This window comes from Parasteatoda tepidariorum, chromosome 1 (genome assembly GCF_982258835.1).
Source record: "Parasteatoda tepidariorum strain Cologne lab strain chromosome 1, Ptep-v5.0, whole genome shotgun sequence".
NCBI lineage: Eukaryota > Metazoa > Arthropoda > Arachnida > Araneae > Theridiidae > Parasteatoda > Parasteatoda tepidariorum.
The window spans coordinates 120,234,703-120,249,964 of record NC_141755.1 but is presented as its reverse complement, the minus strand read 5'-3'; the positions used below and the strand labels follow the sequence as shown (position 1 = coordinate 120,249,964).

Sequence of the window (15,262 nt, the reverse complement as noted above, 5' to 3'; positions counted from 1 at the left end):
CTTGGGTCTTTTAAGGAGAGAATGTTTGGCAAGTAATTTTTGTTGATTGATAGCGTAACATTCTGAAATTGTAGAAAAAATTTCAAATGTAATCATCAATATCAGCATAAAAGTATTCAAATGAAGCAAGTATTTTAGACAGAGAGAGTATGAAAGTGTGTGGGGGCACAGCCCGTTCAATGGCTATTTAGTTAATTAATAGCAAGATTTTAAATAGTCGATAAAATAGATTAAAAAATTAAATTTTACTTACAAATAGAATGGCAATATTCGAAAATCCTTTTCTTGCGTTGTAAGGTCTACATTAGGCAGTCTAAAGAAAATCATTCTGGAAGGTTCCAGCAGTTTTGTCAGATTCTTCCCTGTCTGTCTGAGTATTCAGCAAAAATATATCCTATAAAGTTAAATTACATTGGTTTATGATAAATTAGAGACATGGTTTGTATCAAAAATTGTACAGGTCATAGAAAAAAAAACTAAAATTGGAAATATTTAAAGACATTGGTAACAACTGAAACACGTCATAATAAAAATGACTGAACTTACCCGAACTTTTGATGAAAAGAGCTAAAAAAAAAGGTTATAAAACAATAAAACAAAACAGATAAAAATCAGAAAAAATAAACTTAGGAAAAAAAAAATTTAAAGAAATCTAACAAAAAAATTATAAAAAATTAAATTAATAACATAAAATATAATTATATAAATTAAAATATCTATATTAAAATACATGAATTAAATCATGATACGAAATATAATTATTTAAATTAATAATATAAAATTAAAAAAAAAAATTTTTTTCCAATGGCAGGCACTGAATTTGAATCTTTGCCTATACTATGCCAGAATTGTTGCTCATTTCGCGTTACCCAGTGGGCACCTGTGAACCAAAGTCACGGAGGCGAGCAACATTTGCCCACGCCACACTGCCACAGACCCGTTTATAGGGTGGGCCCCATTCACACACACAACAGAGGACAGCACAAAGAGAGAGAGAAACATCCATGCTCAGAGCGGGATTCGAATCCGCAGCCCATGGCTTCGCAGTCACGCACGCTAACCGCTCGGTCACCTGGCCGGCAAAAAAAATACAATTATTAACAAGAAAACAAAAATTTACAAAAAACTAGAAGGCATGACAGAAGGATAAAATCGGAAATACTTGGACTAAATATTAAAAAACCCAGATCAGAAAAACTAGCGCACACATCGCAGAAGAAAGGGATGAGAAATCATAGTAGGGAAAATGGTACATCAACTGAAAAAAATTATACATTTTCAATTAACAATACAAATAAAAGCACATTGGAAGCAAATACAGAATATTTCAGAAATTAAGACAAAAAAAATATTGGAATTGAAAACAGCACAACAATTGGAAATAAGAACACAGCAGATATTGAAAATAAAAACAAAACATATTTAAAAACATTATACATAAAAAATAGCACAAGCATTAAAAATAAGCAGAATATACATATTAATAAAAAAACAATTCTTAAAAGCTGGAACAGAATGAACGAAGCTTGAAAACATTGTGAAAAAATTGGAAAAATCAAAAACAAAATTTAGAAGGAAAAAAAAACTAAATTGAAAAAATTAGGAACTCAGGGAAAATATTTTTCGCCATGAAAGGAAAAACGAAATATGGAAAATTAAACATGAGTTTGATCAACTTCAGAACTAAAAAATATTACCGATCGAAAAATAACCTGAAAAAAACTACAAATAAAAGCACTGAAAACATGAAAAAGAAATAGTATAACACTTGAGAAAGCAAAAGACCTATTCGGGAAAAAAAGCGACAAATAAAAAAAGAACAGCAAAAGAAAAAAAAACACACAAACTGGAAAAAAAACTAACATTAAAAAAAGAAAACAATGGAGGTAAAAAGTTTATTGAAAAAGTAAAGATACAGAATACACACTGAGGGAAAAAAGCAAATTAAAACAATTTCACATTAAAAAATAAACAGCACATAAATAGCAATAAGAAAAACATTCGAAAAAAAGTGAAAAGATGAGGCACGATAAATAAAATTGGAAAATGTTTACTAAACATAGAGAAAGAAACTAGAGAAATTCAAAATAAAACTTAAGAAGTGAAACAAGAGGAAATTAATACAAAAACTTGAAATGACTATTAAAAACTGCAAATGGAAAACAAAGATTCATATATAAATAAAGAGGGAAGCTACGACAAACGAAATAAGGCAATAAGACGAAGAGGATTTCCTCAACTTCATTTGTACCAAAGTGTTACCAATTGAAAAACCTCCTGAAAAAACTAAAGAAAAAAGGAAAAAATTCAACAACAAAAAAATAATAAATAATGAAGCAACGAACATTAGGAAAATGGAACAAACACGCATTAGAAACTAGAAAACAACGAATAAAACTGGAAAAACATTGAAAAAAAATGGAGAAATCAAAATCTAAAATGAAAAAACACTGAATATAAAAATTTAAACCATACTCAAATAATTGAAGAGAAAAAAAGCGTAATTCTGGAAAAAAATTATTCACATGGAAACTAAGAGGGAAAAACGAAATAGGGAAAATAAAACATGAGTGGATTTGATCAACGTAAATTGAATGAAAAACAATCAAAACACGTTCTGAAAAACTACAGTAAAACTTTGAAAAAATGTAAGAAATAGTTGACTACTTGAAAAAAGAAAAATGTTGGAAAAAAAAAAGCAATTGGAAAAACAAAATACTCACTGAGAAAAAAAAACACATACACATTTGAAGTTAAAAAAAATCATGCACATTTAAGATAAAAACAAAATGTACAATGAAAACAAAAAAGGAAAGCACAATTGACGTAAAAACAGAAAGCACATCGAAAATTTTAAAAAAAAAAAAAAAAAAGCACATACATATGAATAAAACAAGGCACTAAAAGAAAAGAGGAAAGCTAAAGCACAATGAATAAAACTGAAAATCATATTAAGAATAATGAAAAACAGAAGAAATCTAAAACAAAAAACGGGAAAAATGGAAAAGACTACAAAGATTTTAAAATCACTCACAAAACTAAAAAGCGAAAAATACGGAATTCTGGGGAAAAAAAACCATTTACATATAAAGTAAGAGGAAAATTACAAAAAAAAGGGAATAGGGAAAATAGAGCATTAGTGGATTTGATCAAATCTATCGAAAAACATCCTGAAAAAAAAAACTGCAGGAAAACATGAAAAAAAGAAATAGTGCGCTATTTGAAAAAACATATAAGCAAAAAAACCCCACTGGGAACAAAAATATAATTGAAAAGAAAAACAACAAAATTTATTAAGTAAAAAAAAGAATGCACAATAGAGATAAAGACAGTACTCACTTTGAAATTTAAGCAGAAAAAATATTGGAAAAATATTGTAAAATAAATAAATAAAATAACAAATTGAAAAAACACTATAATAAACAAAAACATTCAAAAATGTCAAAAATGGTACATCACTCGAAAAAAAAACACTTACTAGAAAAAAAACGAAATAAATTATTAAATTAACACAACAATTGGAAGTATGAAATACTCTCTGGAAACAAAAACTAATAAGAAAAACTCGTTTGAAGTTTTTTAAAAAAAAAGAACATTTGAATAAAAATTTGAGGTCGAACAATTAAAATAAAAACAGAACGCACAATGAAGAATGGACATTGGAAATTTAAGAAGAATAAACATAGGAAATTAAAACAGAGCAAACTTAAAATAGCCCAAACACAGGAGAATAGGACAAAACATTAGAAAAATAAGTGGAAAGCTGAACCATAATGAATAAAACTGGAAAAAACATTAAGAAACACTGAGAAAGAAACTGTAGAAATAAATAAACAAGCAGCGGGAAAAATAAAAAATAAAAATAAACAGAATACAAAAATTTGGAAATTACTCAAAAGTGAAAAATACGGAATACGGGGAAAAACCGATTCACATATAAACTAAAAGAAATTTAAAATAAAACATGAGCGGATTTGAATTTTAAGAAAATATTAACAATCGTAAAACATCTTTAAAAGTTACAGAAATAGTACCACTTGAAAAAACAAAGCACTTAATGAAAAAAAAAATGAATAGGAACAAAACACTTATTGGGAACAAAACATTCATTAAAAAAGAAACACATTTGAAGTAAAAAATCAACACATATTTGAGATAAAAACAGAACGAACAATTGAAAAAAAAGGAAGGTACATTGGAAATTGAAATAGAAGCGATAAAAACTAAAACAGAACAAACGTTGCAAATAAAAAAAAACATATATAAAGACACATACATAGGCAAAGCATTCGAAAAGCAGAAACACAATGCATAAAATTGGAAAGCACATAAAAAAATAATACGTTAAGAGCTGGCGAAATTAAAAACGAAAATTGAAAGAAAAAAAAATAAATAGAAGTCTTTAAAAATTCGGAAAAAAAATCTGGAAAAAAAAATACTGAATACGAAAAACATAAAGATTCACTTATAAACAAGGAGGGAAAGAAAACACACCGATATGTATTAACATTTGAAACAAAACATAAAATTGGAAAACGCAAATACAATGATATGGTACCAATGAAATTCGTTGCTAGTCATTCGGAGAAATAAAAAAAAAATTAAAAAAAAGAGAATAAAATAGGAAAATGAAGTAAGAGAAAACAGGATGAAAAAGTTAGAATAATATAGAATGCGTATATACAATATGGAAAACGAAAGACACGAAATTCGTCGCACGTAATTTAAGAGCTTGCAATTCTCGAGCGCATGCAGAGAGCGGTGCACCTGAATAAAAATGCGAGAACCGACGCGTCGGTCCCCTCACGCCGGCAATAAAATAGAACCCGAATTAATTTCATTAAAGTAATAAATGACCATTTAATTATACAAAACTTAAGATAAATAAATACATTACCAGCACGAACTTACCTTTTAACGCAGAAAAATGCACAACCATTTTGTGATGGTCACGTAAAATTTTTTTTTAAATTAATCAAAACTTACCTCTAACTATTCACTTACTTGAATCTGATTACACTCATGAATGTCAAGCAAGCACTTACTGGAGTTTTAAGCTTCTTAGAAGTTTTTTTTTTCTTCAGAATCTAGGAAGGAAAAATGAAGAAAATTAAACTGGATTCATAATGAGCGATTGAATGATTGGGTTCTATGTATTAATATAGTTACTCATATTTTTTTCTTTTTTAAAACAAAATAGTTTGTTTTTTGTGCATATGTTACTGTGAATGATCGAAATTGGTGACTTCCACCGGTGAATGTTGACAATCTCGCTTTGGTAAAAGTCCGAAACATATACCATGTCTAATTAAGTGCCCGGTATACCCTACACTGATGTTTTTCTAAGGTTCAGTGCCAGGTATACATTTGCCCGGTATGCCCTATAGCACTGTTTTTCTAAGGTTCAGTGCCAGGTATACATTTGCCCGGTATGCCCTATAGCACTGTTTTTCTAAGATAAAGTGCCACTGCCCAGTATGCATTTAACTGGTACTCCAAACACTCACGTTTCTCCTAATCTACCCTCAGCAGATATTGAAATATCGAATAAATATAATAATATCAACGAATAAATCAATATCAAATCGAATATAACAAATATTTCGGACATAACAACGGTATGGACACTGAGTGTAGAAATCTACATTCAGTGGCCGACCCATATACAGTATACTCTCGATATCTCAAAGTTAATATCTCAAAAAAAATTTAGATATCGCAAATTTTCGAGATACCAAGTTCACAACTAAATATGCTATAAAAACTATAAAAAAAAATATTTCCAAAATATTACTCTAAAAAGTAGAATCAGGAAGCATAAGAATATCGAATACTAAAAATGCATACCTGAAACTTTTACGCTTTTCGGAAAGGTGTTTTCCTAGTGGTAGGGTTAATGAAATTGAATGTCGGTGTTTCGTAACAATGTAACTGACAATTAAAAAATCTATCAGAGAACTTTCAAGCCTATATCATAGGTGTTTAAATTACATGCATACATCGGTAGTCAAAATTATTTTAAATTTTATTTATTTAATGAGGAATAAAATGTGACTATAAATTTTGCCACCACATTAAATAACTGGAAGAGTTGGCAAGTATGAATATGCATCTAATGATAGTTGACTATAAATTTAGATATAACAATAATTTTTATTTTTAAAAGTAAGACGAGAACAATTTAAGCATTAAATAGAAAAGAATTGACTTACAATGAACTTACAATGCGATTTTTGCAAAAAAAATTTATTTTCGATTTCGAAAAAAATTGAACAAAGCAAGGTTTTGAGAAAAAACCTTTCGACATAGGAATTCAAACTAACATTAGGCGGATATGTAATGGGAAAAATATTTTTTTGACATAACAAGGTTTTCGAGATATCTCAAGTATACTGTATATAAAATTAATAGACACTCCCTAAGTTTAAATTACTTATCTAGCTATTTTTACTAGCTTCATTAACTAAAATTAAAGTATTTTGGATTTGTATTCTTGGAAATAAAGGATTTTTCTGAACATGCAAAAATCAGGAATGGCAGGACAAAATTATAAATATCAGAGCAAGCAAGGTTAAAAAATTTACTAGAAATATCAGGAGTACCCTGCATATTATTGACGTCGATGTTTCGGTATCAGTTACTACAGGTATTATGGTTATAGGTTCTGTTTTAATACTAACCAAGTATAAGGTGTTTAATATAGTTACCAAGGTACCCTAATATAGGTACTGGGTTAATACATTTTTGCGGCCCTTAGAAAGTGATAAATGAGGGAGGAAATTTATTAATTATGGTATACTTTGATGATTCGAGCAATGTCAAATAATACTGTCATCATGCTAACGATTATAGCAATGAAAACCATTACTCAACTTCATATAAAAAATATATATAGAAACTAAGAAAAAAATTCCCGAAGTGAAAATATTTTACAGTTTAAGTCCCAAGCAGCACGTTTTGCCAAGCGCAGCTGAGATTTCACGTCGAGAAAACCCAGTACATTTCGAACATTGTGGACAACTGACGGTGCGTTACAGATTGTTGAAGTCTTGCGCTCAGATTTACTGTAGCATGTTCATCACACAGCTCCTTTTAATGTAAATACTAAACTAAATTCAGTGGTGCGACAGCCCATAGAGGGTAATACTGTGCCCATCTCAGTTTTCCTGATTTTGGGCTCTGGGGTGCAGATGTTCCGGTTAGGTGGTCAGCCGAAAGCAAAACCCCCTGTGTTTTTTTTCCTAAGCATGCTTGGTACTCATTTTATTGACCCAATTCGAAGCATAATACGTTGCAAAATAATTTTTTTAATTTCATTGTTATCACTATCCTTTGAAGTACTGAGAATGCGTTGTCTTTTGCAGGACGTTGCGTTGTCTTTTGTAGTCGTCAATAATATGATCACATGGATTACAACTACCTTTTTGGGACTACAACTACCTTTTTGAAACACACAATAATTAACAAACGCTAGAATACGTCTGATCGCCTTGCAAACTGCAATAAATGTGACAGAAAGATGAGAAAAAGCCGAGTTACCTAACAAATACAAGAAACGCTATCGAGATTCAGCGATGTAAAATAAACCTTTTCGTACTCATATAGAGAGCTGTTTAGGATTCTTCGACAGCGTTTTTTCAATACGGGACTCAAACGGTTAAGATTCAAAAAGTAAGGAAAGTTTATTCTTAACTTTCTTTATTTTCAAAATAGTTAATTATAATATCAAAATTAATAAATTAATTAATGATTGATAACGGATTAACATTTAGTCATTTTTTTAACATTTAGCTCACAGTTTATGCAATTTATTTAAAAAACCACAGCTAAAGAAAAATCGACTATTTAGGTAAAAACAATTGGGAAACCCTCAGTGACACAAAGTGCTGGCGAAGTAGTGAAATTTAAGTTTTATTATAGTATCACTGTTTAAAATCTTTTCCGATGACCGTAACAAGTTAGCAGCTATGTAATCATCATCATCAGCAGCAATTTTGCTTGAGTTGAAACAACGGTTTTAATTCTTTTGTTTTATTTGAAGATAGAGAATCCGAAAAATTGTGATGCGCTTACAAAATACGAATTTGTACACACAGTGAGCGTAAAAAATCGTATATTTAAAATTTCAAATTTTGTATTTTTTTCCCTTTGAATTACTTTATTAAAAATGAGGCAAACATTTGTGTACCTCATTGTTCAAAATTTTTCGACTATTATAAAATAAATCAATTAAAAATGATATCTAATTATTAAATTTTTTTCGCATGAAATTATCTTTCGATAATCGCATTTTGTAATTGAGTGCAAAAATTTTTCAAGTAGCTTAAAAAGCAAATTTAACGTTAAAGAAACCCAAGTATCGCTCTTCTGATCCGATATGATTGAAACCGCTCTTCTGACTAAAACCTAACTTCCGAACGTTCTCTTATGATTTAGGGTACTATTTCCTAGATTCCAACAACCCCTCTTCCAAATTTTGAGAGTCAGGAATCCCAATTTGCAGGGGAACAAAAGCATATTTCTCAAGAGAGAGTAAGTTTCTCATACGTTTATAACTAAAAGTAGGTGCTAAATGTAACTAAAAGTACGTTCGTAACTAAAACTATCGTCTGCAATAAGCACATTTTAAATTTTGGCTCTTGAATCATTAAGATTGAATCATAGTACGTAAAAATCTGATCATTAGATCAAAAGTTATTCATAGAGATCTTTACGCATTGTATTTCACTTCATCCAGAGTTCACCCCGAGAGTACTTAATTCCGGGATTTTACTCACCGAAACAAAAAAAATCACTTTAGTTATGAACAACATTTACAGAAATAGGTTTCAAAACATTATGAATCACAAAACTTTTAATATTTAGAATTAATTTTTAAGATTACCTGAAGTACGATGCTGAATTTTTTAAATATTTCCTCCTCTCTTCATCTGTGTGTAAGCATACAAAAAAGTCATTCATCCATACGAATCAAATCAGAGAACTCAAGAGAACAACGACTTCTATGAACTAAAAGAAATCTAAAATATTGATTAGTTTCCCTGAAAAAAAATCTTTTTATGAAAATCAAAAATGAAATCGTTAAAAAGTAAACATTGCACAGCATTTTTTAAAAAGTAAAAAGTAGACATATGACTACCGACGTAAATTTTATGTGTAAATTTGATTCTTTTAGATGTAATCAGCTTTGCTACTGGGCATTCTATTATTTCTCTCACTCTCTCTTTTTTTGAACCATGAACTCAGAATAAGCTAAAAAAATTTCATTATCCATATTCACTTAAAATTTTACCTTCTGTTTCATGTATGGCACAAAACTGAACAAGCAAAGTTAGCTACACATACAGAAGAGTTCTTTCATAGACTAATAACATACGTAGACTGCTCATCTATGATTGCCAATCGGCAGCTACTAAGAATCTTGTAAATAAAGTAGTAAATGAATTATTCATTAGAGAAAAAAAACTACACTTAGGACAAACTCTTCGAAGTTGTATATTTGTTTTTCGACTGAGTAAATCATATTTCGTCTGCGAAAATTTTCTTTACCTTATTCACAACTCTTTATTTTTCTCAAAGAAAATTTCAGAATTTTAGCTTAATTAAACTTGACGTTGTGTCTCAACTCTGTCATAACTCAATTAAAAACTATATAATTTCACGCGCCACCCAGGAAGTTCATTCAACTCTGTCATAACTCAATTTATCAAAAAACTTTATAAATTGGCTAGTGACGCAGAAAAAATTATAAAAGCATAATAAAATCTTTAAATTGTGAAAAATAGCTGACAATCTTTTCTGTTTTTATGTACATTTGACTTTTCCATATTTTTATACTACATAAAACTGTGTGACTTACATAAAACTATGTTTTTTTAGCATTTTCGCCAAACTAACTGAAAACCATTAAATCATTCTTATAATTAATTCTTTCAAGAATCAGTTTAGATTGATTTAATGTGATCAAGGGGGGGAAGTAAGTTTTTAGGGGAAGATAGTTTCAGGAGGAGTGGTGGGTTTTACGATTAGGGCAACAGTCTAATCCGATTTTATTTGTCTATTAGTAATAATGAACTCCTAATCTGCATCCTAAGCCAACAATCAAATTTTCTAGAAGCTTTCTATTTAAGAAAAGAAATATCACAAACTTATTTTAGAGGACTAATATATAATTATAAACAGGGTGAGCATATAATAATAGCTTAATAGTAATAGATTTACGATTATAGCCCCTCTGAAAATGTCACTTACTTGGTTTCTCCACTAAAATCTCCAATTAATACAAATTAACATAAATTATCTTTTATCATTCACTTATCTCAAATATTTGCCCTTCTTGTTGACTCTACGTTATTATATTAAACAAAACATGTGTTTTATTCCATTAGAATAAACTGCATCACTTGGTGTGAGGATCACACTTATGAGTCATAATTTATCGCAATTTTCTCCCCTTTCAAGGGAACGGGTTTCTGCAGTATTAAAACATTTTAGTATTGGTGAGGTTTTAATAATTACCAAATATATAAAATATACTTTATATTAGTATATTTAGTGCTTATTCCACAACCCTTCAGCATTTGAGTTTCATTTGAAATATATTTAGCACTAGTAGAAAAGCCGATATTTTAATAACAAATAGAATTACTTTGAAGACCTTGATTAGGACATCAAAATAAGTTGTTGGAGCTATCTATCTGTATATGTCTGACTGACTGCCTGTATATATATATATATGTGTGTGCGTGTGTGTGTATACAGAGAAAGAGAGAGAGATTGAAGGAAAACAAAAGAAACAATTCAGAGAAAATTAGAATAATAAATTTAGCAATGCAAAACAAGCTCAACAAAGATATTAAAAAAAACACAATAAAAAGATTTAGGAAATAAATAAAAGATAAAAAAAAAGATAAAATTAAACATGAGAAAACACAAAGATCAAATTAAAAGAAAGCGCAATAAGCAAATGAAAAACAAATGCACTGATCAGGCGAAATAAAAAAAAACTACGAACAATAACCAAAAATAAGATAAAAAGTCGAAAAATAAAGCGCAGTGATCAAACGAAAAAAAGAAAAAAAAATTCACAAAACATTGTAATAATGTGAGAAAAGGAGTGAAATAATGAAAAAAAAGAAAAGAAAACTAAACAAGCACTGTAAAAAAGTGAATAAATAAATGGAAAACAATAAAAAGACGGAAAAAAGTATTGGGAACAAACAAAAAACAAACATAATAAGAATACTGAAAATAACTATAATAAAAAAGAAAAACCATCAGAAAAAAAGAATGAAAAAACGAGAAAAATGTAGAGAAAAACAGAAACGAACATATTAAAAAATTGAAAAAATTCAAGGAACAAATAGGAGGTAACGAAAAAATAAAAAACAAAGCACCGCAAACTTTAGAAACAAGAAAGAACGAAAAAAATAGCATGAGCAAACGGAAAACAGACATAACCTTGAACACCTTTCAAAGAAAACCAAACCAGAATGAAAAAAAAAACTGAAAGCAAAAAATGAAAAACTGAATAAATAATACAAGACTGAAAACAAAGCAATGAGAAGAAAAAAGAAAAACAATGAACAAACGAAAAACTAAACACTAGAAACTAATAGAAGACAAACACAATGACAAAGAATCCAAAACGAGCGAAAAAAAACCATAAGTAAAATAGCAAAGCCCATTAAAAAACGAAAAAAATAAATAAAAGAGCAGGAAAAAAACCCAGAATGAATAGGATAAAACAAAGAACCGAGAACAAATAAAATAAATATATACTGTATTAAATAAACATAAAACACGCTGAACAAACGGCAAGTTGAAAAAGCGAAAAACAAAACATCACAGTGGAAGATAAACATACTGTAAAGACGAAAAACAAATTAACAAGAATATATGGAATAAACCGTACGAAAATTAAAAACATACCGTAAAGAAAATTAGCAACAAAGAAACATAATCAAAAAAAGAAACATGTCAATAAAAACACGAGAGATAAAAAACAGTGAAAAAGCAAAAAACAAACCGCGAAAAAACGGAAGGCAAAAACACATTAAAAAGACAAAATACAAACTCCTGTAAAAAAACGGGAGAGAAAAGAAAAACAAATATATTGAAAAAAAAGAAAAATATAATTGTTGTTGTCGTTTGACAAGTGCAGAAAAGTCAAAGTACGAGTCAAATGGGACCGAAGGCATGGAGCACAGCCTTATTGCACTTGTCATAGAGGGGTTGGACTTCTACCTGTTGGTCCGCGGAAGGTATTTTATTTCCCTTCTACCACCCACTGGAAAGATAGTGGAGGCATTCCCCTATCCGCCACCTTGGGGACGCGCTCTCTAGGGGTTACAGGCTCCCCCGAGAGAAAAATATAATTAAAAAACGAAGAACAAAATATTCTTACCACGACAAAAAAAAATAAACAAAAAGGAAACACTCTGAATAAACGAAAATAAACTTTTCAAAAGACGCAAAACAAAACAAGGTGAGCAAACGAAAAAAATTTATGAATAAATGGAAAACAAAACTAACTCAACAAACGAAAAACCAACACAATGAAAAGGAGAGAAAAAAACATTACAAATAAAAGGCAAACACAATGAAAAGAAGGAAAACAAAGCACCTAGAATAAAAATGTCAGAAAACGAAGAATATGCCGGTACACTAAAACAAGAAAATGTCGAAAGAAAGAAAAAAACCAGGAAAATGCAACACTGGAACAAAAAAAAAAGAAGAAAAAAATGCTAGAGCACAAGAAAAAAATAATCGCAGAACACCAGAACCAGGAAAATTAACCAAGAGCACTAGAACCTGGAAAACTTACTTTAAGAATCATTTAAAAAAATTCTTTTAATCACAAAGCTTATTCCATGCAAATTTTTAAAGAACATATATCTCAAAACACTCATAAAAAATTTTAGAGCTCTGAATCATTTTTTAAAAAAGCCTTAGCATTTTGAATGCATTGAAATACCCCAAAATAGAAAGCTGAGAAAAAGGCATTTAAAGTTTTGAAACAAGAAAAAAATTTATTTAGAGAAATTGCATGTACAACTTGTGTGCAAATAATTATTTACCATATATTTATAAGTACAAAAAACAAATTTGAAAGCTTAGAGTCTATTTATAACAAAGTTTAAGTAGTTTTTGCATACAATATAGTACCATAAAATTAAGAGTCGAAAAAATTATATTACTTCATAACAAGCAAGAAAACTATTTAACATATTTACTCAAATTTTTATAGATTATACTTGATATCAGTTGTTGACAAAAATTCAATGTTTTAAATCAAATATAATAAAACTGAAAATTTGAATTTTTAAATAAGTTTAATGTGTCTGAAAAATAATACTAAAATAAAATCAGATATTCACACAATTCACATAAATATCTTCTTAGCTTTATCCAGAAAAAAATATGAACTAGCAAGGAAAATTTTATAGAATCTAATTATTAAGAAATATCTTAAGATTTGTCAACAATTAAAGTGTGTTATACTTTGTTGATGTGCAGTGCATGCTCGTTTTCTGTGTGGCATTTTAAAAAATATAAAACAAAAAGCAACAAATAAAAATATAACTAACTATTTAACAAAAAAATAACGATGCGATAACAAAAAAGTATTCAAATATGGCATTGAAAAAGAGCGTTGTTGTAAAAAAACGTTGATAACCAGCTAGAAGCACTCTGAGAAACAAAATAATCATTTAGATGTGTACACTGCATATGAAAAATATCACTTAGTAACTTGCTTTAGCTTACAGCTTTTATCTACTAAATTCAAAATTAATTTATGGCATATTTTTGTTGCTAAAAACGCATGCATTGAATGTTTGTTTACATTGAGCCACGCCCCCTTTGACATCTGTGAAGTGACAACAACTATTAAAAAATGTCATAACTTCTTTTAAAATCAAAGTATCGCTCTGAAATTTTGTACACATACTTAAAAATGTTCAATCTTTCAAAAAATGCAAAAAAAAAAAAAAAAAAAAAAAAAAAAAATATAAAAATCGAAAATTAAGTACTGTGCCGCCTTAACCAAGAAAACAAGAACGAAGCAGATTAACCAAGAAAACAGAAAGAAGACAACATTTGAGTTTTGAGGAAATTACGTTTATCAGAGGCAGCCAACAGAATTCTTTTAAGAACACGATAAGGACTTTGGAACACGACCATTTCTCTATCCGATCTTTAATTTATTGTTCAAAATATTTATAAATGTGGAGGGAAAATTTTAATTGTTATTCATCAAAATATTAGTGCACTATCTTTGCTACAGCTGGAAAAATAGTTTTCGAAACTACGGAAAATCCGTTAAAGAATTCTCATTAAAATTATTGAGAATATCACCATTAATATTAGAATACCAATATTTATTTTATACTTTGATTATAAAAAAATATTATATGGATTTTTTCCCTCTTAAATTATACAAACATTATTTAAAGTAAACAAATTTTATGCATTGTAAAAATGACACCATATTACAAGATGAAAAAAAAAACTGAATTAGTAACCAAGTGTAGTAAAACCTAGCTACTTTTGAGTTAATCCTCTTTAACTTAAAATAGTTTTCCATTATCATTACTAGTTTCCTATAAAAAGATAATTAGCGAAACTTGCTTTTTTTCTAAAAAACGAAATTTCCTGTAAATAAGATTTTATAGTTCCGTTTGGTAATAAAAAGAACGTATTAGGTTCTTTAACTGAAAACATCCTCTTCTGACAACAACGAAACTACTCCATGAGCCCATTTTAATTTAGCTATATATTCTTGTTTATTTTAGAATTGAATCGTATTACTAACACTAGACACTATAGTTTTAACGAGTCCAAGTTATAGCAGCAATTTTAATGACGTATTTTACCGTCAAAATGCTTGCTAAATTACTAGAGTCCTTTGTTAATTGAGCATGCTTTTAAACAAACACGATAATAGGTACTACTTTAAAAAATTTCAAGAATGAACTTACATTTTAATCAATTAACATAACTTAGCGTTACATATCAAAAGTTTTCTGAAAGAATAAAAGAAGTAATGAATACGAAATGTTTGCTTTTTTCCCCTGTCAGTTTTGTAAGCAGTATTGCGTCGTACTGGACAAAAAGTTTTTAATTCTGATTTATAAAAACTACACAGTTTAGATTTCTATATTCTACTACAACTCAGAAAACACTTCAGGATATAACAGATAAGCTGGTAGCGATGCAATTTTTAAAGTTTGAGTCCAAATATATAAAAACATTAAATGCA

At 28.9% G+C, this 15,262-nt stretch overlaps 1 protein-coding gene across 10 annotated transcripts in view; it reads right to left on the bottom strand.

The window, feature by feature from the left end:
- Nucleotides 1-13,740, bottom strand: part of LOC147816811 (nuclear cap-binding protein subunit 1-like) — a 60,293-nt gene extending 46,553 nt beyond the window's left edge. For 2 of the 10 annotated variants that reach the window (XM_087158447.1, XM_087158489.1), the window contains exons 1-3: nt 8,885-12,362; nt 4,987-5,087; nt 254-394 (exon numbers count right to left, since the gene is read on the bottom strand). In XM_087158447.1, coding sequence (XP_087014573.1) covers nt 254-327 — 74 coding nt within the window. In that variant the 5' untranslated portion in view covers nt 328-394; nt 4,987-5,087; nt 8,885-12,362. Of the gene's footprint in view, nt 1-253; nt 395-546; nt 2,869-4,986; nt 5,088-8,884; nt 13,016-13,503 lie in introns of those variants that run through there. The other 8 variants (XR_015432353.1, XR_015432332.1, XM_087158546.1 and 5 more) reach the window with 8 other exon arrangements.
- Between the last annotated feature and the right edge of the window lie 1,522 nt (nt 13,741-15,262).